This window comes from Hypanus sabinus, chromosome 6, assembly GCF_030144855.1.
Source record: "Hypanus sabinus isolate sHypSab1 chromosome 6, sHypSab1.hap1, whole genome shotgun sequence".
Lineage (NCBI taxonomy): Eukaryota > Metazoa > Chordata > Chondrichthyes > Myliobatiformes > Dasyatidae > Hypanus > Hypanus sabinus.
The window spans coordinates 104,871,031-104,896,464 of NC_082711.1; the positions used below are offsets into that span (position 1 = coordinate 104,871,031).

General features: G+C 41.5%; 1 protein-coding gene across 1 annotated transcript in view; it reads left to right on the forward strand.

The window, feature by feature from the left end:
- LOC132395728 (ras association domain-containing protein 8-like) overlaps nucleotides 1–25,434 on the forward strand; it is a 251,896-nt gene that overhangs the window by 207,410 nt on the left and 19,052 nt on the right. Inside the window, exons 3-4 of the mRNA XM_059972685.1 lie at nucleotides 2,476–3,380; nucleotides 18,118–18,244. Coding sequence (XP_059828668.1) covers nucleotides 2,476–3,380; nucleotides 18,118–18,244 — 1,032 coding nt within the window. The remainder of the gene's footprint in view (nucleotides 1–2,475; nucleotides 3,381–18,117; nucleotides 18,245–25,434) is intronic.

Consider the following 25,434-nt stretch of genomic DNA (forward strand, 5'->3'; position numbering starts at 1 on the left):
CTTGAAAGATCATGATCAATGCATCCATTATCACTTCAGCAATCTCTCTCAGGACTCTGGGATGCAGTTCATCTGGTTCAGGTGACTTATCCACCTTAAGACCTTTGAGTTTGCTATTGCTTTGACAATTGCTATTGCAATGACACTCACTCCTGCTCCCTGCCACTCACTGACCTCTGGCACACTGCTAGTGTCTTTCACAGTAAAGACTGATGCAAAGCATTTAGTAACTTCATCTGCCATTTCTTTGGCCCCTATTACTCTCACCAGTACCATTTTCCAGTGGTCAAATATCAACTCTCACCTCCCTTTTACTCTTTATATAACTGAAAAACTTTTAGTATCCAGCTTTATATTATTGGCTAGTTTGCCCTCATATTTCATTGTTTCCCTCCTTATAGCTTTTTTGGTTGCATTTTGTTGGATTTTAAAACCTTCCCAATCATCCAACTTCCCACTCACTTTTGTTATCTTATATGCCCTTTCCTTGGCTTTTATCCAGTCCTTAACTTCCCTTGTCAGCCACAGTTCGCTACCCCTGTCATTTGAGAACTTCTTCCTCCGTGGGACAGATCTATCCTGTGCCTTGTGAACTATTCCCAGAAACTTCAGCCACCTCTGCTCTGCCATCATCCTCACCGGTCACTCCCCCCAATCCACCTGGGCAAGCTCCTCTCATGTACCTCTGTATTTCCCTTTATTCCATTATGATACTGATACATATGACTTAAGCTTCTCCCTCTTAAATTGTAAATACTGGAAATATAAAATAAAATTGGAAAATGCTGGAAACACTCAGCAGGTCAGGCACATTGTTCAGAAGAGAAACAGAATTAATGCTTTGGGGCAAAGACATTTCTTCATCAGAACAGTCCAAAGTAAATGTATTATCAAATTACACGTATATGTCACCAAATACAACCCTAAGATTTGTTTTCTTGTGGGCATACGCAGTAAATCCATTGAATAAAAACTATTACAAAATCAATGAAAGACCATACCAACTTGGACATTTAACTAGTGTGCAAAAGACAATAAAATGTGCAAATACAAAAATAAAGAAATAATCAATCAATCAATTAATTAATAAGCAATAGATACTGAGAACATGAGATGAAGAGTCCTTGAAAATGAATCCATAGGTTGTGGCGTCATTTCAAGGATGGGGCAAGTGAAGTTATCCCTTTTAGTTCAGGAGCCTGAAGGCTGAAGGTTAATAACTGCTCCTGAACCTGGTGGTGTGAGTCCTGAGACTCCTGTACCTTCTTATTGATGGAAACAGCAAGAAGGCAGCATGTTCTGGGTGATGGGAGCTCTTGATGATGGTTGCTGCTTTCTCAGGACAGTGGTTCATGTGCTCAATGGAGGGTGGGGGCAGGTATTGACCCATGATGGACTATTCTGCCTGATGAGAACGTTGAATTCTGCTGAAGGGTCTTTGACCTGAAACCTTAGCTCTGTTTGTGTTCCTACAGGTGTGGCCTGACCTGCTCAGCGTTTCCAGTTTTCCCTGTACTTATTCACCTCAGAGAACTGATCGATGCTGATGGTTGCAGTAGAGTACTGACGAAAAGCTGTACTCTTAAGTTTGAACAAGATCCCAACCACCTTTAATCACTCCCATTGCATCTTTTTGAGGAAGGGCAGCATAGGTTTCTATTTCATCTTGGTCAACGTTCACCCCCCCCCCCCCGCTAAAATCATATCAACAGATGAATTGACATTTATCGCATCGCAGTTTCTGTGGCCTTGCATTACAAGAAAATGTAATGTTGAAAGTAAAGCATACTTGAAAAATACTTCCCTTTCCATAAGCCACATTGGGTCATCACAAAAGATGCAGTAAAATTCCAAAAATTCACAATTCAATTGTTCAAAAATTCCGATAATTCAGCGACTGGCTTACTGGAGTTCAGTTCCCGCTCTCTCCTGAAAATTACCTGGATATGTTCATTGCACTCTACTGACACTTCCCAGATTTGCCGGAAAAATTATTATTCTACTATTTAACACCTTAAAAAAAAGGAAGGTGGGTTGGAATGTGAATTGGAATTACACCCAACAGCTCACAAAAATCCGTTAGACCAGCACAATCAAAGTCCTGAGTAAGCGGATTAATGAAGTTTTTGTGTGTGTAACAATGCACTTCCCTTCTTCTCTTTTGGAAGGGTCAGCCTTTGGGAGGGACATGCCACCAGTCTCAGGAGAGGGTCATCCCACCATCCTTTTGTGAGGGACATTTCACCATCCATTGCTAAGGGGGCATCCCACCATCCTCAGTTGAGGGACTTCTCAATGTACTCTTGTAGGGGCAATCCCACTGCCTTCTGCTGGGTGACATCCCTCTGTCCTGGTGAAACATCTCACTGGCCTTTGGTAGAGATAACCAGCTGGCTTCTAGCGATGTCCCACTATGATCTGATAGAGATATCCCACTATCGTCTTGTAGCAACACTTTCCCACTCTTCTTTTCAGGTCGCACTGGGCGCTACATATTGAAGGAGAAGTGGAAAGATGTTGAAAGGCATTTGACCCCGGATGAAAAGCTCTTGCTGTCCCTGAGCAAGTGGGGCCAGCAAGCCAAGGATGTCCAGCTGATTCTCAACCGCACTGGCCCCTCCCTTGGCCTCCAGCCTGATCCAGAGAAGATCCAACGGCCTGAGAGGAACATCCGTCGCCAGAGTCTCCCACCACTGGCAAAGCTGAGGAATAAAGGTGAGCGAAGCAGCCACTTGAAAGAGGCCAAGAGGAAGTCCCTGAACTTTGCCGAAGGAGCTCGAGAGTGGCTGGAGTCCTTTGGAAAGAGCAAGGAAGCCAAAGCCAAGGTCAAAGAGGCAGACACTGAGAAAGGAGCCTCCGGTATCACTCAGTCCGTGGGAGAAGACATGAATGATCTGCTTCACTATCAAGAGGAGAAGCTGCAGAGCCTCCAAGCTGACCTTGAGGCGACTGAGATGGAGATCAGACATCTGGCGGAGGACAGCCAGCCCGAGGTCAGCAAGGAGATTCATAGGCTCCAGGAAGTGGTAGAGCAGAGGAGTGCAGAGGCTGAGGAGGGGGAGTACTGGGAGAATGAACTGAAAGCTGAGGAGCTTCACGGGGAAGAGCTGAAGGAGCAGCTGGAGGAAATGAAGAAGAAGCTGGCAGAGTGTGAGGAGAAACTCAGGGACTTCCTGCTGAAAGCCCAGAGCCTGGAGGCCAGTGCTGAGGCGGCCCAGCGCCAGAGGGAACAGCAGCGGGCTAAATCCTGCCCTGACCTCAGGGACAAGGTTCAGAAACTGAAAGAGGAGATAACTGCAAAGTCCCATGAGGCTGAACAGCTGGAGGAGGACATGAGGCTGGTGGAGACGGCCATTGGGAAGGTGGAAGATGAAATTCAGGTCAGTCTGTGGAAGGCTGTGGGGCAGTGGCAGTGCCAGTGACTTTCTGTGTTTGTAGCAAAACACTAAAGAGCTCTGTCAGGGATTTCTTCTGGTTGGACTTTCATATCAGTGTTGTGTCCAGGCAGTGTTCTCCCTATAATGCTGCACACTGTCCCATGCTAAGAGTGCCTGTATCTCGTAAAGATGTGTACACGCTCATAGTTGTCAAGTCCTTGTTATCTGTAAGGGATGGAATTCCTGCAGATAATAAACATTACCAATATGGTCCTCTCCTTTGCACTCAGTATCATCCCTAAGTCAGCAGAAATATGCCCTACAATATTCTAACATTTTTAGCAATCAGTAATAAACGCAATAAAAAGTTTAAGAATGAAAATATAATTATGTTAGTTACCAAACTACGTTCACCGAATGTATTGAAACTGACAAGCAGTTGGCTCTGGAAACACAAGGTGAAGATGTGTAGATATCAGCTGACCTCTATTGGAACAGCACAGAGCAAGGACACAAGGAAACTGATCATGATGTTTATACAGTCAGTGACTGGATCGTCATGTACCGAGATACAACTGTCGGGGAAATTTAGGATGGGTCAGTCTTGTGAAGGCTTGGATCCATGGGTTTCCTCTGGTTAGAGACATAGAGTACAGCACAAGAGCAGGTCCCTTGGCCCACCTCGTCCATGCTGATCCATTTAAACTGCAAGGTCCCAGTTTAACTGTACCTGGATCATAGCCTCACAGATCCATCCTCATTCATGTACCTATCCAAACTTCTCTTAAACGTTGAAATCAAAATTACATCCGTCACTTGCACTGGCAGCTCGTTTCACACTCTCACCACCTTAAGGGTAATATGAGAAGTTTCTTCTCGTGTTCCCTTTAAATATTTCACCTTTCACCCTTACCCATGACCTCTGATTGTAGTCCAATCCAACCTCAGTGGAAAAGCCTGCTTGCATTTACCCTGTCTATACCCCTCACAATTTTGTATTCCTCTATCAAATCTCTTCTCAACCTTCTACGTTCTAGGAATAAAGTTCCAACCTATTCAATCTTTCCTTAAAACTCATGTCCTCCAGTCCCAGCAACATCTTTGTACATTTTCTCTGTACTCTTTCAATCTTACATCTTTCCTGTAGGTAGGAGACCAAAACTACACACAATACTCCAACATCTTATAAAACGTCAACATAACATCACAGCTCCTGTACTCAATACTTACATCTAGGAAGGCCAATGTGCCAAAAGCTTTCTTTATGACCCTGTCTACCTGTGACACTGCTGTCAATGAATTATGGACTTGTATTCCATGATTCCTTTGTTCCACTACACTCCTACTACGCACTACTGCTCACTGTGTAAGACCTACCCTGGTCGGTCCTCCCAAAGTGCAACACCTCGCAACTATCTGCATTAAATTCAATCTGCCATTTTTTCCATCTGGTCCAGATCCCACTGCAAGCTTTGATAGTCTTCTTCGCTGTCCACTACGCCCCCCAATCTTGCTGTCAACTGCAAATTTGCTGATCCAGTTAACCATGTTATCACCCAGATTGTTGATAGAGATAACAAACAACAGTGGACCCAGCACCAATCTCTGCAGCACTCTGTTGGGTGCTCCAGTTCCCTCCCAGGTCCTAAGACATTCAGGTTGATAGACTGCCACTGCAAATTGTGCCTAGTTTGTAAGTGAGGGGCAGAATCTGGGGTAAAGATGGGAATGTGGGGAGAATAAAATGGGATTAGTGTAGACCTGGTCAAAATGAGAATGGACTTTGTAGGCCAAAGGCCTGTTTCCATGGTGATTGTGCAGCAAATTCAAACCAGTTCAGTCCTGATGACTACAGGAGTTTTTGGGACCGAACCAGTTATTGTTTGATTCCCGTCCACTCCTCCTTGGCCCAGGAATGGCCACAACTCTCCCCCAGTTTAGAACAAACAACACAGCGTTATTGGCGACTGAGGCTACAGCCATGCTGCTCCTTCTGGCCAATTAGACCTTGCTACACTCTTCAGGCAAAGTCCAATGAGAATAGGCTCCACTGATATCCTTCTGTAGTCTAACTATCTAATGCAATAACAGATAGATGATTTTGATAGCATTGTTAGCATCTTGCAAATAAATTTGATTGTTCTGGATACATTCCCTCAATGAATGAATAGCCCTGACTTGAGCATTGTAATAAACTTTCTTCTGAGCTCTAGATAAGGTGCTTTGGAAGTTGTAGGTTGGTTGAGGGTTAAATGTAAGCACTGGGCCTTTTCATTTCATACTCTAGACACAATAATTAATGCCCATTCGGGTGGGGGGTGGTTCACAGCTGAATCTATGTACTTCAAATCGATGCACAATTATTCTATAGTAATTATGAGTTTGTATAATGTCAACCAATGGTTTTTCAACAGTCTGTATTGCTTTTAAAGTTTGTTTATGACAACAGTTTTGTAAAGTTCCCTTTATGTGCTAATAAAGCAGTGTTTCTTTATTTTTTAAGTCATCAAATCATCAGTTCTTTTCCATTCACCATTTAAAAGTTCATGAAACTTTTTTGCTTAGATTGGATTCTCCAGCGATGTAAGAAAAGTTGGGAGGTGGTTTCTGTGCACAGGTAATCTAAAGGTGGTGCCACCATCCCCACAGCTTTTACTGCTGTTATGGAAACTGCTCCAGTCTCGGCATGTGCAGGCCATTCCACAGGTTGCTTGTTCTTTCTGTAGCAGTCTCTTGATTGTGTATGGTGACACCAAGCACTGAACACACCTTGCATCTTACAAGATAATTCCCCAAAGTGGAAGCCTTTACATAGAAACATAGAAAATAGGTGCAGGAGTAGGCCATTCGGCCCTTTGAGGCTGCACCGTCATTCGGTATGATCATGGCTGATCATCCAACTCAGAACCCTGTACCCGCTTTCTCTCCATACCCCCTGATCCCTTTAGGCACAAGGGACATATCTAACTTCCTCTTAAATATAGCCAATGAACCGGCCTCAACTGTTTCCTGTGGCAGAGAAGTCCACAGATTCAACACTCTCTGTGTGAAGAAGTTTCTCCTCATCTCGGTCCTAAAAGGCTTCCCCTTTATCCTTAAACTGTGACCCCTCATTCTGGACTTCCCCAACATCAGAAACAATCTTACTACATCTAGCCTGTCCAATCACTTTAGAATTTTATACGTTTCAATAAGATCCCCCCTCAGTCTTCTAAATTCCAGTGAGTATAAGCCTAGTCGATCCAGTCTTTCTTCATAGGAAAGTCCTGCCATCCCAGGAATCAATCTGGTGAACCTTCTTTGTACTTCCTCTATGGCAAGAATGTCTTTCCTCAGATTAAGGGACCAAAACTGCACACAAGACTCTAGGTGCGGTCTCACCAAGGCCTAATACAACTGCAGTAGAGCATCCCTGCTCCCATACTCAAATCCTTTTGCTATGAATGCCAACATACCATTTGCCTTTTTCACCGCCTGCTGTACCTGCATGCCCACCTTCAATGACTGGTGTACAACGACACCCAGGTCTCGTTGCACCTCCCCTTTTCCTAATCGGCCACCGTTCAGATAATAATCTGTTTTCCTGTTCTTGCAACCAAAGTGGATAACCTCATATTTATCCACATTAAATTACATCTGCCATGAATTTGCCCACTCACCTAACCTATCCAAGTCACCTTGCATCCTCTTAGCATCCTCCTCACAGCTAACGCCGCCTCCCAACTTCGTGTCATCCACAAACTTGGAGATGCTGCATTTAATTCCCTTGTCTAAATCATTAATATATATTGTAAACAACTGGGGTCCCAGCACCGAGCCTTGCAGTACCCCACTGGTCACTGCCTGCCATTCTGAAAAGGTCCCGTTTACTCCCACTCTTTGCTTCCTATCTGCCAACCAATTCTCTAGCCACATCAATACCATACCCCCAATACCATGTGCTTTAAGTTTGCACACTAATCTCCTGTGTGGGACTTTGTCAAAAGCCTTTTGAAAATCTAAATATACCACATCTGCTGGCTCTCCCCTATCCACTCTACTAGTTACATCTTCAAAAAATTCTATAAGTTTCGTCAGACATGATTTTCCTTTCACAAATTCATGCTGACTTTGTCTGATGATTTCACCTCTTTCCAAATGTGCTGTTATCACATCTTTGATAACCGACTCAAGTATTTTCCCCACCACTGATGTCAGACTAACTGGTCTATAATTCCCAGGTTTTTCTCTCCCTCCTTTTTTAAAAAGTGGGGTTACATTAGCCACCCTCCAATCCTCAGGAACTAATCCAGAATCTAAGGAGTTTTGAAAAATTATCACTAATGCATCCACTATTTCTTGGGCTACTTCATTAAGCACTCTGGGATGCAGACCATCTTGCCCTGGGGATTTATCTGCCTTTAATCCCTTCAATTTACCTAACACCACTTCCCTACTAACATGTATTTCCCTCAGTTCCTCCATCTCACTAGACCCTCGGTCGCTTACTATTTCCAGAAGACTATTTATGTCCTCCTTAGTGAAGACAGAACCAAAGTAGTTATTCAGTTGCTCTGCCATGTCCTTGTTCCCTATGATCACTTCACCTGTTTCTGACTGTAAGGGACCTACATTTGTCTTGACCAATCTTTTTCTTTTCACATATCTATAAAAGCTTTTGCAGTCAGTTTTTATGTTCCCTGCCAGTTTTCTCTCATAATCTTTTTTCCCTTTCCTAATTAAGCCCTTTGTCCTCCTCTGCTGGTCTCTGTATTTCTCCCAGTCCTCAGGTGTGCCGCTTTTTTTTGCTAATTTATATGTTTCTTCTTTGGACTTGATACTATCCCTAATTTCCCTTGTCAGCCACAGGTGCACTACCTTCCCTGATTTAACTTCTCCCTTTCTGCCTTCTTCATTTTCATGCCTTTGATGCAAATGACACATTTCACAGTATGTTTTGATGTACTTGTGACAAATGAAGTTAATCTTTAAAATCTTTAAAGCAAGATTTCATTTCTCAACTGGGCTATCGGGGGAGATGGGAATGCAGAAATGAAATTATAATCAGATGGGCCAATTATCTTTTTAAATAGTGGGAGTTAGTTTGCGAGAACATAGCTAATTTTTGTCCCTTTGTATACCATGTACCTAAAACACATTGAATTTAGTTTATGGAGATATCTGCCATATTATTACTATATTGGATACTTTATCATAAAGCAGAAGAATCAGAAATATCACTAGTTCTGTTATTTATGGAGATGAGATTTGGTTACCGGTTGGCACTCGTCTGCACCAATCTTATATCCCCTGATTCCCCCAATATTTTAATCATCAGCGAATAACTGAGCCTACCTGGTTTCCAGGAGTGATGTCCTGAGTTTGCTGAGCCAAGCCAGCGTGCTAGAAGTGACCTTGGCTCAGGGAAAAGAATGTTGGCTGGTATTCCCACTCAAGTGGGAATGATGTAGGAGGAGACGGGATGGGCAAATATACCGCGACACACTGGTGCCATGCTTTTCCGTCCCTGCACTCAAATATGTGTGCATCCAGATTCCTGGACCTCATTTTCTTGAATGGAACATTATCCCAAGGCCACATCTGCCCTTTCAGGAGATTCCAATGACAATTCTCTTTCCTGAAAGGCACGATATTCTCCCATTGTCACGGGCGACGTCCATTGTTCAGTTGGCTACTGTAAGCTGCCCCTGGTATGTGGATGAGTGATAGATTCGGGGGGGGGGGGGGTGGAGGAGTGCTGAACCATGGAGTGGGACAGTTCACTCAGTGAAGAGTGCTTGAAGACTGGGGATAGCTCAACACCACAAGTAGCTGAAGATCAACAATCTGGCTGGAAAATATTTATGGATGAGGGTTAGTGAGAAGATGGGGTGATGGGGTGAAGATAGTAACTGAGAGGGGCTACACTTGGGGATGAAGATGGGTGAAAAATTAGTGGTGTCTTGCATTCCTCTAATGTGAAGTTAAATGAATATCCAGGTAAGTATATTTCAAAATGTAAATCAAAATTGCTATAAAATCTCAGCAAGCCACGAAAGAAAACAAACTGTAAGACTGTCAGAATAAAGATCCTTCATCAGAATTGGGGAAAATGAGTTTTAAAAAAGGGTATCCTTAAGTAGATATGAATGGTAGTTTTAAGTCCATAATTTAAAATGTACTAAAGCTTTTAGTTACACCTGGCAATGGCCTTCAAAATCAGCTTGGCTTTCCACCAATTGTATCGATTAGCCTTAACAGTTTCTCAGCCGTCTACAGCTACTGTGTGGGCCTGTTTTGCATATTTGTATTTGTCATTTGCCTTCATAGTGGGCAACATAACACTGACATTTACCCTCAGAAAATGCAGCCAGGCTTCTAGGCCTCTGCCACTAAGCTTGTTTCACAGTATTACACAGGACAGACATCCTGAAACACCCAGGAGTCTTGGAGCAGGATGAAAAAAAACCCACTTTTCACCGCAGAAGTGAAACTGAGCTAAGCTGACACTTAAGCAATGTCCAGAGAATGTCAGCCCCTGTCATTTAACACAGTCCAGTTCTTGTGCTTTAGTAATACTTAACTGATTTAAAACTCTCCTGAAAATCTCAAAACTTCTGGAAATCTAAACGTTGTTTTGGTTTAAAGCAGGGGTTCCCAACCTTTTTTGCCCAATGGACCAAGGGGTCTTTAAGCCAGGGGTTGGGAGCATCTGGCTTAAAGTGATGCTTTCATATAATATGGCCCATACATCAATTTCCCATAATGCCCACTTTAACATGGATTGTAAAAACAGAACCTGGTTTACGTGATAAAAATACAATAGACCCATCTTATTCAGCACTGATATGTTCTATGATCTTTTGTCATCATCGTGTTGTGTCTTCATTGATTACTTGCCAAGATCCTCATGCTTCTTACAATGTTGTAGGAAGACAATTGTTCCATCAAGTTTATGCCAGCTCTTGACCAACCTCGTTGCACAGGGTCATAGGAAAGATATGAGTGGTGGGTGGAGATACGTCTCTACCAGAGGAGGTATAAGGTACTCATTCCCTCTGTTAGCCTGCAGGTCACCCTTGGGCAAGGCATAACACCTGCTTAGCCCCCTGATCAGGGTCATGTGAAGCTATGGGAGCAGGTGGTGGATGGTCGTATGAGCAGCTGGTGTTTCTCAGAAGTCCTGGTTATGCAACCATTGACGTCAGGCAGACAGTTTCTGAAGAGTATTGATAATGGCTGGGATCACCCATCTTGTGAAGACACTGCCCAGAAGAAGGGAATGGCAAACCACTTCCATAGAAAAGTTTGCCCAGAACAATCGTAGTCATGAGACCATGATATGACACAGCAGATAATGATGATGACGAATAGGAAAGATAAAAGAAAGGGCCTCAAGCAATCTCAGAACATTGTGCCACTAAGAAACTACTAGATTGCTATCATTGCTACATTGTAAGAAATCTGATAGTCAATGTTTGCACAGCAAATTCTCATCAATGGCACTAAAGCAATGACTTGATCACCTGCTTTCAGTGATTTTGAATTAGGAAGAGCCACTACCACTTTTCAAAAGCATGTGTTATTTTTACCCAACTCAAAAAATGGGGCCCTTGATTGATTTTCTCTCAGTGCTGCCTTTCTGGAATAAGTGCATGTGGGCCACAGATGGAACCACAATCTGTCCTGGCAGAAAGCTGTAAGTTAACGATTATCTTACTGACTACCATTTGGATTATGTTACTCCACTGCAACACCAAGGGGAATTGCAATATACGTGATCCCCTTGTTATAGCTGTCTGGATTACAAAAATCACTACCAAAAGTTTGTGATACAGGATAAAATTCACTTTCAGTGTATTGATGTGTAGAAAAATGTAAATAAATAATCACAGTCTCATTTTAATTCATGCTTTTTGAAGAATGCACAGTTGATGTGGCTTTGCATTACAGGAAGTCATATTAAAGACTGTTTTCTAGAAAGTCCATCTCTCTGTAACACAAGGGTATGGTCAGACAGCCTTGTTCCAAAGAAACGTGCACAGTTGTCCATCTGTTAATTGAGGCGAAATAAAAATCTAAATTTGGCTTCTCTGAGCAGGAGCTGAGAGAATAGTGTGGAGCTGTGTCCAAACTTCTTTCAAAAACAAATTAACCAGTCACTTTCATAGTTGGTGACCTGCTGTGTGCAAACTGGCTGCGCTTGCTAATGTTAGGACAGATTCTGCTCCTCAAGTGTGAATCGTTGGCTGTGAGCTTTGTGATGTCCTGTTATCCTCGGAGGAGAGTACACAAACATATAATTACTTCTTTTCAAGAGTAACACACACAAAATACTGAAGAAACGCAGCAGGTCAGGCGGCCTCCAAGGAAAGGAATAAAGAGTTGATGTTTCGGACCGAGACTCTTCATCAGGACTCTAATTCAGTGGAAACAAATGTGATAAACAATCTCACTCAGCTTTCTCAGTGTTTCCAGCCAGTTCTGCTGACACACAGCCATTCCGAAATCTTGGTCTGCCTTCCCCATCTGGGGATTAAATGGGCTCACTATCCAGTAGATCCCAGTACCCTTTTCCTTTCTGCAATAATCTCAATTATCTGCCACTCCAAGACAAATCAAACAGCAGCACTGGTCGCTCACTGCACACTGCCTTTCAGATTAAAGGGTGCCATTGAAAGGTTTCTCCCATTTTATGAAGAGCCCTGTTACAGGCCCCATGATATCAGATGCTTTAGTACGATGTATTTATATATTGTAATGGGTAGAAGTTTTAAATCCCATGTGCAATTTTAAAAGGCGATTAAAGTACTCAGCTGATTAGGTCTGAGATGTTGTGCTTAGGTCCTCATTAGGCTAATGGCCCTATTCACAGATGTGAAGATTGCATTCAGGGCCATTTTCACAGTCAGTCAAATGATAATGTAATCAGACCCTTATTATATACATGATGAACCATTTCTGTGCAACACTCAGGATAAATCCGTAACCGAAGCCATTTTTACGCTCTGTCCACACAAAAACAGCGTTTCTGTCCCCCGAAACTGCATTTTTTCAGAAACGCTCTCCAAAGTGTGTAATTTTGAAAACACTGGATTGGCCGGATCAGTGTGGACGGGGTAACCGGAGACTTACTGGTACCGGTTGCGTACAGAGGCAACCGACAGGGAGTTCACGGACAGATTGACCTAGCTGACGACGAACATTGAAAAACTGACTAACTCTGTTGCATAAATAAAGCACCTTGTTAAATGTATAAAACATGTCTGCATCAGTGTTATCTTGTATCTCCATACAATGTTACATTAGGCTGTTACACATCTATTGTCAGAGAAGTACTTGCATGTGTAGGTAAACCACCTTCATACGAGCAAGGACAGAAAACAGCAAAGTGAGTACACTTATTAATTCAGTAAGTTATGGGTCAAGGTATTTGGTGAGTACATTTCTAACTCTTCTGGCTTCAGTCTCATTGCTGTCTGTTCTGAAATTGTTAGGTTGCGTTCAAGAAAACAATGAACTAGCGTGCTGCTGTCTGACAGTGTTTTCAGATTTCCCTGGTTACCCCGTCCACACTGATCTGGCCAATCCGGCATTTTCAAAATTACACACTTTAGAGAGTGTTTCTGAAAAGCTCCGGTTTCAGGGGATGAAAAGGCCATTTTAGTGTGAATGGAGGGTAAAAACAACAAGAAAAAGCTTTGGTTACAGATTTATCCGGTATAGTGTGGACAGTCATTCTGAATTCAGATAAGGTCCGTGTACATTTTCTAGTCCCTCTCTGTTCTACCATCAGTACTCCTCTAAACTCTCAAATTTTGATGCTCTAGATTGTCTGCTCCATTGAAGTGACTGTATTGGCTACTGCAATGGCTGCTAGCCCAGAATGATTACAGATGGCCAAACAAGTGGCCGCTAAAGTCTTCCTGTGGCGTCAAGGGGGCTCCCAACAGCAAGTAAGCCTTCAATGGCACTTCTTCATAGGCTGCCCCAAGGTGCCCTGAAGACCTCTGACAGCTTACATGAAAGTAAAGTAAGATGGGATAAAATTATTTTCACCCAGAGTGCAGAAAACCACGTAGGAATTGGTGGCATTACTGTCCATAAACCAGCCCTGGTAGTTTCTGACACTGAATAGCACAGCGACACACTTAGCCTCAGAGATCCAGCAGTCCATCCTCAGCCCTGACCAGCACAGTCTTCTGGTGCTCCCTCTGATAATGTGAGTTTCCTCCAGGCCCTCCAATTTTCCGACACATCCCAAAGGTGTACGGGTTAACTGTCTCGTACAACTCGTGTGCAAGTGAATAGTGATGAGAACATAGGGAGAATAAAATGGGGTTAGTGCAAGATTGGAGGTAGTTAGAGTCTGACAAACTCAATGAGCTGAAGAGCCATTTGCCACACTATACAACTCTGACTCGATGAATTGTAGCTTGATTCCCTCCTCAGAGTGCCTTTGTTCTACTGCTGAGCTCAGCAGTAAGTCCAGCACCAGTGGGCAGTGCCGAAACCCTGTGCATCTCAGACACTTCCTGGGAGGAGGTGGAACGAAGGTGAGCTGCATTGAATACCTCCTACTATTGCTGAGGTCTTGCTTCTCTCTGCATCCTCACTGTGTTCAAATAATACAGGCAGTTGCCGTTTAATATACTGTAGGATAACTAGAAAAGGAGCCTCAGGCCTTGAGACACTTCCACCATTCAGTGAATAAATGCAGCTGCTTTCTTCTCTGATCTCCATTGCCCATTATCCCTGAGGCGCTTCACATGACGATAATCAGAAGTTGACCAATCAAGTCAAGGAAGGGGATATTAAGCCAGAGAACAAAGTCTGAGGAAGGGTGGTTTTAAAAAGTGCCTGAAAAGAATAACATGAGATAGATCAGAAAGAGAATTCAGGGAGAGGATGCTTAAGCTGATGATGCTTAAGCTGAGTCATCGTAATATGAGGCTAGGCCCAAGAAAGTCGACTAAGATCAATCCAATCCTCTCCTCCTGCATTGCCCTTCATTTTTCTATCATCCACGTGTCTAAAAATCACCCCTAATGTAGCTGCATCTACCACCAACCCCAAGCAGGGTGTTCCTTGCACCCACCACTCTCCGTGTAAAAAAATGACTTCTGACACCACCACCCCTCACCTGCTTGTTTACAGGGTCCAAGACATCACCTCTTCAGGAATGAGGATCAATCTCCTAGATACTGCTAACTGCAACTCAAAAAATAAAACTCAAGTGGACAAATTATTTTTCGAAGTTTATATGTTTGGATCCTTTTGCTTTATACTTGTGAACATACTGAAACTGGGAGAACTGTCATTTGACTGAGAGTAGCTGGAGGCAGAAAGTCATTGCAATGACGACCCATTGGAGGATTCTATCACTGAGTGAATTATAGTACTGTGCAATAATCTTAGGCATGTGTTTGTACAGCTAGAGTGCCTAAGATTTTTTGCACAGTACTACATATAATGCCAACTCAGTAAAACAAATTTGCCAATACTAAATAAATTACTACCTTTAAAAGCTCTGCGGTGACATCACAACCATGTGCTAATGATTATAAATATTTCACAGTATGAGTTCAGCCAGTTGTATGTGCTGTGGTGGTGCTGCTCAACGTCAAAAGGCGAGGCACCTGGCTGGTGTTATACAACTCAGAGAATACTTGAATAATAGGATGCCAGTTCACAATTCTCCCATAGTAGCTGACAGCCACTAGACCAGGAGCTCCCAATCCTTTTTATGCCACGGACCCCTACCATTCACTGGAGGGTCTGTGGATGCAAGGTTGGGAACCCCTGCCCCAGAGTAAACTCTCCAGACTCACTTGAAGTGCCCTTTTAGGGAGAAAGGATTCTGATACCTATGGGAAAGAAAATCATCTCGTGTGAAGTAACCTATTGTTTGGTTTAGTCCGTTGGAAAAGCTGACTGTATTCCCATCGACTTTGGAAATACTTGGCAAATCATGATTGACTCCAGGGGCTTTCAGCATAAGAAAGATTCCAAAGCCAGTGAAAAGTCTGAATTTTGTTGTAAAATCTAATTCAGTGAGGCCGGTATTGACATAGGGACTGGAGTTTACCATTCAGCCTCTTGAACTGATTCCATCATTGAAAGAGATTCCATCTGATCTTACACAATTTACCCTCTCTGTTCTATACCTCTTGAGGTTATCATTCTTTTTCAGTCTGAAATTTCCAAGTTTCCCTTCCATTCACAGCCCCATGGAGAGAGTCCCACATTTCCATGAGCCTCAGTGGGAGCACTGTCATTCCTGTCACAACCTTTTCAATACAAACCCCACCATAAGACAAGAAATGAAGTGTTGCCCTCCTGAGGGTGTAAAAAGAAAGTTTGTGTTCTAAATTAGATTCAGCATCACCATTATATGCCGCATCATATGACATATGACATAGGCGATCGGGGTCTTTCCATCACCATGATAGTTTTCAGCATTTTTTGCCATTGCCTTCTTCTGGGCAGTATCTTTACAAGATGGGTGACCCCAGCCATTGTCTGCCCAGTGCTGGTGGTCGCATAACCAAGACTGTGGTATGCACCAGCTGCTCATTTGACCATCCACCATCAAGAAGGCAGCTCATCACTACCTTCTCAAGGGCAACTAGGGATGGGCAGTAAATGCTGGCTTAGCTGGCGACGCCCACATCCCATAAGTAAACAAATAAGAAAAACAAAAAAAAAATCTCCCATGGCCTCACATGTCCCTCGATGAGGTGGGGGGGGGGTGCTAAACAGATGCTGCGCCTTGTCCAAGGGTGACCTGCAGGCTACTGGAGGGAAGGAGCACCTTATACCTCCTTTTAGTAGAAATGTATCTCCGCCCCTCCACTTTGATCAGGGGTCCGGGGACCTCTTGGTTAATAGTAGTGGGCCATGCCGTTAAAAAGGTTGGGAACTCCTGACCTAGATTAAGGTAACCAATCCTATGTATCTCCAGGAAGAGCAGGGAATGTGGTTGCTATGCTGATCAACATTTATACTTTGTTAATCATTTGTGAGAGCTTGCTGTGTGCTAACCGAATGCTTTGTTCCTTATGTTACTGAAATACATATATTTTGGCTATTACGCATTTTGCGAAAGCCCAGAGGTTGTGTCATTGCAATTCCCATAAACGAAACAATTTCCCCACATCTGCTCCTAGTGAATTCTTCTAAAGCTTACACACTTCAATAACAATTCTCTTAAATTTCTAAATTTCTAACTGTCTGCTCCTTTAGTAGTCCTTTATTTTATTTATTTAGAGATACAGTAAGTTAACAGGTCCTCCTGGCCCAGTGAGCCTACACTGCCCAATTATACCCATGTGGATGTTTAACCTATCAACCCATACCCCTTTGGAAGGTGGGAAGAATCCAGAGCAGCCCGAGGAAACCTACATAGCATTGGGAGCCTTGAACTTGAGTCATTGAGGCTGTAAACAATGTTGCACTAACTGCCACGCTACCATCCTGCCCCAATCATCTAGAATATTTCTGATGCAACATTTTACCTACCCCACCTGCTATCCTGCTTTCATTCTGGTGATGAGAGGCTTTGCCCACCCCAGCAGATGATACCACCTTAGCGGGCTGCATCTCAAATAACAAAGAGTTGGGGTACAGGAAGAAGATAGGCAGCTTAGTGACATGGTGTCGTGACAACAACCTTTCCCTCAATGTCAACCAAACAAACAAGCTGATCACTGACTTCAGAAAGGGAGGGCATTGCACAGGCTCCCGTTTACATCATCAGTGCTGAGGTTGAGAGTTGAGAGCTTTAAGAGATGTGAACTTAGTCAAAAACCTGTCCCAGTCCCATCACGTTGATGTCACACCCAAGAAAGCTCACCAGTTTCTTCAGGAGGCTAAACAAATTGGCATATTCTCATCAAACCTTACCAATTTTCATTGAGGCATCATAGAAACACTTCTCTCTTTGTGCATGGCTGCTTGGTATGGCAACTGCTCTGCACAAGAAACTGCAGAAGGTTATTGATGCAGTTCTGTACATCACAGCAATCAGCCTCCCCTCTGTGAAGCAACACTCACAAAATGCTGGAGGATCTCATCAGATCAGGCAGCAACATGGATAAACAGTCAACATTTTGACCAAGACTCTTCATCAGAACTGGAAAGGAAGAGGGGAAGAAACCAGAATACAAATCTTAAGGGTCTTGGCCCGAAATGCTGACTACTTATTCATTTCCGCAGATGCTGCCTGACCTGCTGAGTTCTTCCAGCATTTTGTGTGTGTTGCTCTGGATTTCCAGCATCTGCAGAATCTCTTGTGTTCCCCTGTATGGAATCTGTCTATACAAATCAGTGCCTCAGTAAAGCAGCCAACGTAATTGAAGACCCACCCATCGGAGTCTCTCCCTTTTCCCATCGGGCAGAAGATACAGAAACCTGAAATGCAGACCAGCAAGCTGAAGACCAGCTTCTATCCCATTGATATCGGACAGTTGAATGGACCTGTTGTACAATAAGGTGGAACCTTGACTTCTCAGCCTACCTCGTCATGATCTTGCACTTTATCAAGTACCTGCACTGTACCAGTAGCTTTTACTCTTTATTCTACATTGCTATTATTTTACCTTATTCGAGGCCAGGCACTGAACCACTGTGTGATTTGAGATCAATGTACTGTTGTAATGATCTGATCTGTATGAACAGTAAGCGAGACAAGCTTTTCACTGTATCTCAATACATGTGACAATAACAAACCAACACCAACTACTCTCTTTCCCTCCTGCAGAGGAAACAATGTGAAGTGGAAGATCTGACCAAGGAGCTGCGCCAGGCAAACCTCCTCCAGTTCATTCAAAGGACTGGCAGTAAGGTCAGCATCCTCCCTGCACAGGAGTGCTCAGCTGAGGTCACAGGTGAGTGAGAAGTATCCCTTCCACGTCTTAGTGCTTGCTCTACTATTTTATATTGCTAGATAAAACTCTCCACACTAGTTTTATACCCCTCAATTTCTGAGTGTCTGAAATCTAACATCTCAGTCTTCAGCTGAACATCCATCGTCCTGGGCATACAGAATTCCACAGATTTACAAACATCTTCACAGAGAAATTTCTCCTCATCTAAGTGCCAGGTCTTCTGAATTATTCTGCCCCCTCCCCTGTTCTGAATTCTTCAGCTGGAGGGGACAACATTCATTATCTACCCTGACAGTCACTCTCAGAAGCTCATAAACCTCAATATGACATGAGTTTACTGCAATGTCTTTGTAACCTGGGCTCAGGGCAGGCACCGAATCACTGTGTACACCAGCGCTGAGGTCAGTACATCCCTTCACAGGAATGGAGATCTAAATTGCACACAGTTCTCCAGTAGAAGTGCTGTCCAATCATTGAAATCGAAATGCCGTACAATCCCAGCAGGACTTTCCCACTAAATATCTGAAACCCCCTTGCAATAAAAGCCTTTCTCTCCCAACCAGTTTCATGTTGCCTTTTCAACTACTTGCTGACTCTGCAAGTCCTTATCCTGTAAACCAGTCCACCAAGATCCCCCTGCAGGACGGCATTAATCAGTTTCCCTCAAATTAAGAAATATTTTCCTGTTTATTCTTAACGGAGTACTTTCTGTTTCTCACACCGTGCCTGATCTACCCCTTCTCACTCTTCCACAAAATCCTTGCTCTTGCAGACTCTTTGTGTCCTCCTCACAGCTCAGTTTCTTTCTTAGCTTTATGTCATCTGAGCCTTGGAAATATTATATTTTATTGTTTCCAAAGTAAATTGTGAATAAGCGAGAGTCCGGAATAATCCTTGTGGCGCTCCACTAATCAAAGGCTGAAACCAACACATTTGTGTCCATGAGGAAATCTGCAGATGCTGGAAATTCAAGCAGCACACATGAAACGCTGGTGGAACACAGCAGGCCAGGCAGCATCTATAGGGAGAAGCGCTGACAACATTTCGGTCCGAGGCCCTTCGTCAGGACAGAGATTTGTGTCCTCTTCTTTCCCTAGTACTTTATCTAGGCTCAGGGCTTACCCCATCCCAACCCTGGTAAGCACTTATTTAAGATAACAACTTGTCTGTGGGGCTTGCATCTTCTCCCAGGATCAGGCGGGTTTCCTCTGGACGCTCTGCTGTCCAATGACATGTGGATTAGCAGGTTAGGTGGCCACAGTAATCTGCCCTAGTGTGTTGCTGAGTGTGAGAGGTGCTGGTGAGCCGTTGAGCGTGAGTGTGGCAAAAAGTCGATGAGAATGTGGAGAGAGTGAAATTGGAGTAATATGGGATTCGTTTTGATGGGGGGTGGATGATTAGTGCAGACTGATGATGAAAATCTGCAGATGCTGGAAATCCAAGCAACACACACAAAATGCAGGAGGAACTCAGCAGGCCAGGCAGCATCTATGGAAAAGACTACAGTCGACATTTCAGCAGGACTTGGCCCGAAATGTCAACTGGACTTTTTACCATAGATGGTGCCTGGTCTGATGAGATCCTCCAGCATTTTGTGGGTGCTTGATGGGTTGATGGGCCTCTTTTTGTTTTGTGACTCTCTGTGACTCTACAGTACCATCTGAAAATCCAAACATACTATATCCTCTGGTTCCCTTGAACCATTCTCCTCATTCCTTCATGAAAACATTTTATCTCTCCATTAATGTGTCCTTAAAACAGAACTCCAGCATTTTAATGCAATGGATGTGAGGGGAATCTCATTTGTTCTTTTCTTTCTTCCTTCATATTAACTATAGACTGTGCCTGTCTGTAGGACCTACTGTTCTTTGACTACAATCCAGCCCCTTTAATGGGTGTTCTTGTGATTCAGTTGCACATATTTGGGCTCTGACTAACTGTTGTATCTCAAGAAATACAAGAGCATGCACAAGGAGATAAAGAGCAGCGCAGTGGTTATTTGAAAACAAAGCGAAACCGCTGAGAGGTTAAGCCAAGGTACTCAACACAGTATGGTGTGCTTCCAAATAATGACCTTCCAAATTGGAAAAAGGTACATTCGATCCTTTATGAAACCAGCAAAGATGAAAGATCTTAAAACAGTAAACAACCTAACAAAACTAAATTAGTGATATAACGATTTTAGTGTTCTAATCACCCAAAGTAAGCATTCTAATTAGCAATACTAAGCATAATTAGCGGTGGAACTAAGTTCGTGTAATTAATTTAGTTGTCAACAAGAGAATATCATTCCCCGTGGCTCACTCTCTCCACTAACTCACTCAGGTAAATACGTATCTATAGTCATTTGCTTCCACCACACCCCAAACACATGGTAAGTTACCATAATAAATGCACCACAAAATACAATACAGACAGAAAATGGATATATGGCTCCTACAAGCAACAGTAGGTCTTAGGAGACAGGCATCCTCACAGAGTCGCCACTAAGAGCAGATCAGGAACCTTTGCCACAGTTGGGGAAAGAAAGGAAGGCAATTCAAGTAAAGGAACACCTGTACTCGTTCAATGTTGAGGTCATAGTACATTTTGACCTGAGGCATATTCTGAAAAGTCCGTGTGAATGCCTCACTGTCTTCCTCCAATCTCCAATGCCAACACCAATTTTACTGTCTACACTCTGATCAAAGGAAGCAAGTCCACTCCTGTTACTTGTTCTGTTTGAGCTTGAACATTTGAATATGTGATCAGTGCTTCTGAGTGTAAAGAGCTGAAATCCAGGGTGCGCGTTCTGGTAAGTCACTCAGCCCGAGATTGGAGTTACTCAATCTTGTAGCGGTGGTGTTGAGTTTGCCTTTACTTTCTCACTCTGTGAGTTGCAGTAACTTGGGTGTTTTGAACCATCGCTGAAGTGTCTATAATCTCTAAGTGCTAAATCTGACTAAGGTCATCTAACAGACACCAGGTCTATGTAGAAAATTACTATCCTGGCTGTCTGCAGGTGCATTTCATTTCATTTTTCAATCTTTTTATTGATTTTCCAGTAAAAAAATATACAAATCAGAGGAGAAGTTTGGCAAACAGATAATACAAAAGACATGTAAACAGCAGTAAAAAAAAGTATATATTGTCAAAATCAAATAGGTAAAATGTTACACTGTTATATATACAATATAATCAAAAAACCACAACTCCTCTTAAATCATAAAAAAAGATTGGAAATTTTATTTAATAAAAGGAAAAAAAACACTAAACTAAACTGGAACAAATAAAAGAAAAAGAAAAGAAAAGAAAGATTGGGCAGTCCATTTGAGGATAAAATTAGAAAAAAAAGAAAGAGAGAAAACATTCTTCCAGTCACCTCTGAACCTTCATGGATAAGGATTTTCTCTAAAGAGAATAAAGAAAAATAAATGAAGAAAAGATAAATTAAACCATATGAAAATATTGAATAAAGGGTCACCAGACTTGCTGAAAATTAAAAGATGTATCAGACATCCGGCTACTAACTTTCTCCAAGCTTAGACATGACATAATGGAGGAGAGCCATTAAAAAACCGCAGGCAGATTAGAGTCTTCCCAGTATAACAAGATCGCTCTCCGAGGCAGTAAAGTTGAAAAGGCTATCACATGTTGAGCGGAAGCAGACACTCTTCCTGTTTCCTCTGGAATGATCCCAAAAATTGCTGTAAGTGGATTAGGTTGAACATCCACATCTATAACTTTAGATAATATTCCAAACACATCCCTCCAAAAATTATTTAAGCTTACACATGACCCAAACATATGAGTTAGAGTAGCAACCTCTGCGTTACATCTGTCACAAATAGGACTTAAATTAGGAAAAATATGTGCCAATTTATCTTTGGACATATGGGCCCTGTGTACTATCTTAAACTGAATTAAGGAATGGCGTGCACAGATAGATGAATTATTGACTAGATAATAAATTTTACTCCATTGATCATCTGAAAGTAAATGTTGAAGTTCTATTTCCCAAGTGTGTTGAACCTTATCATTAGGTGACATGCGAGCATTCATTACCTGTTTATAAATGATAGCTATTAATTGTTTTTGAAATGGTTTAAGCTGAAAAATAGCATAAGCCAAATTTGAAGAGTAGGTGAAGGGATAATTCAGTAAAAAATCACGTAAAAAATTCCTAACCTGGAAGTATCTAAAAATTGTGTATTAGAGATGTCATATTTATCCATTAACTGTGAAAAGGACATTAAACAATCCTCTGAAAACAAATCTAAAAAATTTTTTATTTCCTTAATTTTCCACGTTAAAAAGCCTTATCCAGAGTTGATGGTTTAAAAAAATTAGAATAAAGATTACTGGAGAGTAGAAAATTATTTAATTCAAAAAATCTACGAAACTGAAACCAGATTTTTGAAGTACGTTTAACAATAGGGTTGAGAGCTTGTCTGCCTATTCTGGAGAGCGAAAACAGAAGAGGAGCTCCTAATAAAGAAGATAAAGAAAACCCCATTACCGAATTTTCCTCCAAATGTAACCATGAAGGGCGACCCTGGTTACCTGTACCCTAAATCCAAAAAGTAATATAATGAATATTAATTGCCCAATAATAAAATCTAAAGTTTGGTAAGACCAGTCCTCCATCTTTTTTTCATTTTTGCAATAAAAGTTTATTCACTCTAGAGCTTTTATTATTCCAAACATAAGACAAAATCATAGAATCTATTTTATCAAAAAATGTTTTTGGAACAAAAGAGGGAACAGCTTGAAATATATATAAAAATTTCAGTAAAAAAAAACATTTTATTTGACCTATCAATGACTTCGACATAGGCGACCATTTAGAAGGTGCTCGTTGAGTATATTCAATTAGAGGGGAGAAATTATACTTATATAGGTCTTTAAAATTTTTAGTAATTTTGATACCAAGGTAAGTGAAATGGTTTTTAGCAATATTAAATGTATTTGATCATAATAATCAGAATAATTATTAACAGGAAAAATTCATTTTTATGTAAATTAAGTTTATATCCAGAGAAAATACTAAATTCCATAAATATAGATAGCATAAAAGGAATAGATTTCCTAGGGTTTGAAATGTAAACTAATAAATCATCCGCATATAACGAACCCTTGTGTAATTTATCCCGTCTCCTAATACCCTGCACAGAATTAGAATCCCTAAGAGCAATAGCAAGTGGTTCTGAAGCCAAATTAAATAATAAAGGGCTAAGGGGACAGCCCTGACGGGTACCTCTATATAATCTAAAGTAAAGAGACTTTTGATTATTAGTTATAACCGCCATGGTAAATCAATTTAATCCAGGAAATAAATCCCGGGCCAAAATTAAACCTCTTCAAAACCTGAAATAAATAAGGCTACTCCACCCTGTCAAAGGCTTTCTCTGTATCCAGAGACACAATACATTCAGATTCTTTGACTGAGGGGGAATAAATAATATTTAACAATCTTTGAATATTAAAATGTGAGTACCTATATTTAATAAATCCTGTTTGATCATTTGAGATAACATTAGGCAAAATATTCTTGTCTATTAGCTAGAATCTTAGAGATAAATTGTAAATCTACATTCAGTAAAGAAATAGGTCTATAGGATACACATTCCAGTGGGTCTTTTCCTTTTTTAGGCATCAATGAAATTAGTGCTTCATAAAAAGTTTTTGGAAGGTTTCCAGAGGATATAGAATTGGTAAACGTTTGATGAAGATGTGGTATAAGCATTTCATGAAAAGTCCTGTAAAATTCTACCGTATAACCATCAGGTCCCGGAGCTTTCCCTAATTGCATAGAGGATATAGCCTTGGCTATCTCCTCTTGTTTAATAGGTGCATCTAATATATCAACATCTTGTGTCGAAATTTGAGGTATATTTAACCTTTGCAAAAATCTATTCATAATAATAGTATTATCAGAGAACTCAGATTTATAAAGGTTAGAATAAAAATCCATAAATATCTTATTAATTTCATAAGGATCTAAAGTTTCAGTTCTATCTGGTCTACGAATTTTAAAAATCTGTCTTCTGACCATCCCAGCCTTCAATTGACCAGCTAAAAGCTTAGCAGATTTTTCCCCATGTATATAAAATAAACTTTTAGATTTAAAAATTTGCTGTTCAATGGGAAAGGTCAGAAGCAAATCATATTGTGATTGAAGTTCAACCTTTTCTTTATATAGGCCTTCAGTAGGCTTAACTGAAAACGCTTTATCTATCTGTTTAATTTTATTAATAAGCACTGACAATTCCACTTAATTTTCTTTCTCAAAGCTGCTAAATATGAGATTATCTATCCCCGAAGAAAAGATTTCAACGTGTCCCATATAACAGATTTGACATTCCTTCAGTTGTATTAAATTCAAAAAATATAGAAATTTGCTCCTTAATAAAATTAACAAAAGCTGGACCAGGTAACAATACAGGATTCAGTCTCCACTGTGACATTTTCAAAAAGTTATCCAAAAGCTTCAGAGTTAACTTTAAAGGCGCGTGATCCGACAACACAATGATGTCATATGCATACTCAACAACGGAATATAGCAAACATGTGTCTATTCGAGAATATTTATGATGAACTTTATCGTTGGGGTGTTTATATCTCCAGATATCGACCAGGCCATATTCTAATAAAAAAGAATTAATACAAGCCACAGCTTTATTAGGAAGCGACGGATTGGTTGATGACCTGTCAATCGCTGGATTTAAACAACAATTAAAGTCACCACTCATGATCAACTTATATTCATTCAGATTCAGTAACTCAGAAAAAAGTTTTAAAAAATCAGAATTATCTACATTAGGTGTGTATATACACACCAGAGCTACCTTTTGCTCATATAATAAACCAGGAACAATTAAGCATCTTCCATTCGAATCAGTAATAGTATTAAAGTGTACAAAAGGGCTAAGAAAGATAGATATGCCTCTTATTTTATTTTTCAACAGCGAATCGTACAAAGATCCTTTCCAAAATTGTCCTCACGAGGAAATCTGCAGATGGTGGAAATTCAAACAACATATACAAAATGCTGGTGGAACACAGCAGGCCAGGCAGCATCTATAAGGAGAAGCTCTCCCGACATTTCGGGCCGAGACCCTTCGTCAGGACTAGGACAAAGTTAGGACTAATCTGTCCTCATCCTGTTTCTGTATATGATTTTCTTGCGCAAAAATATCTGTGTTGCGTTT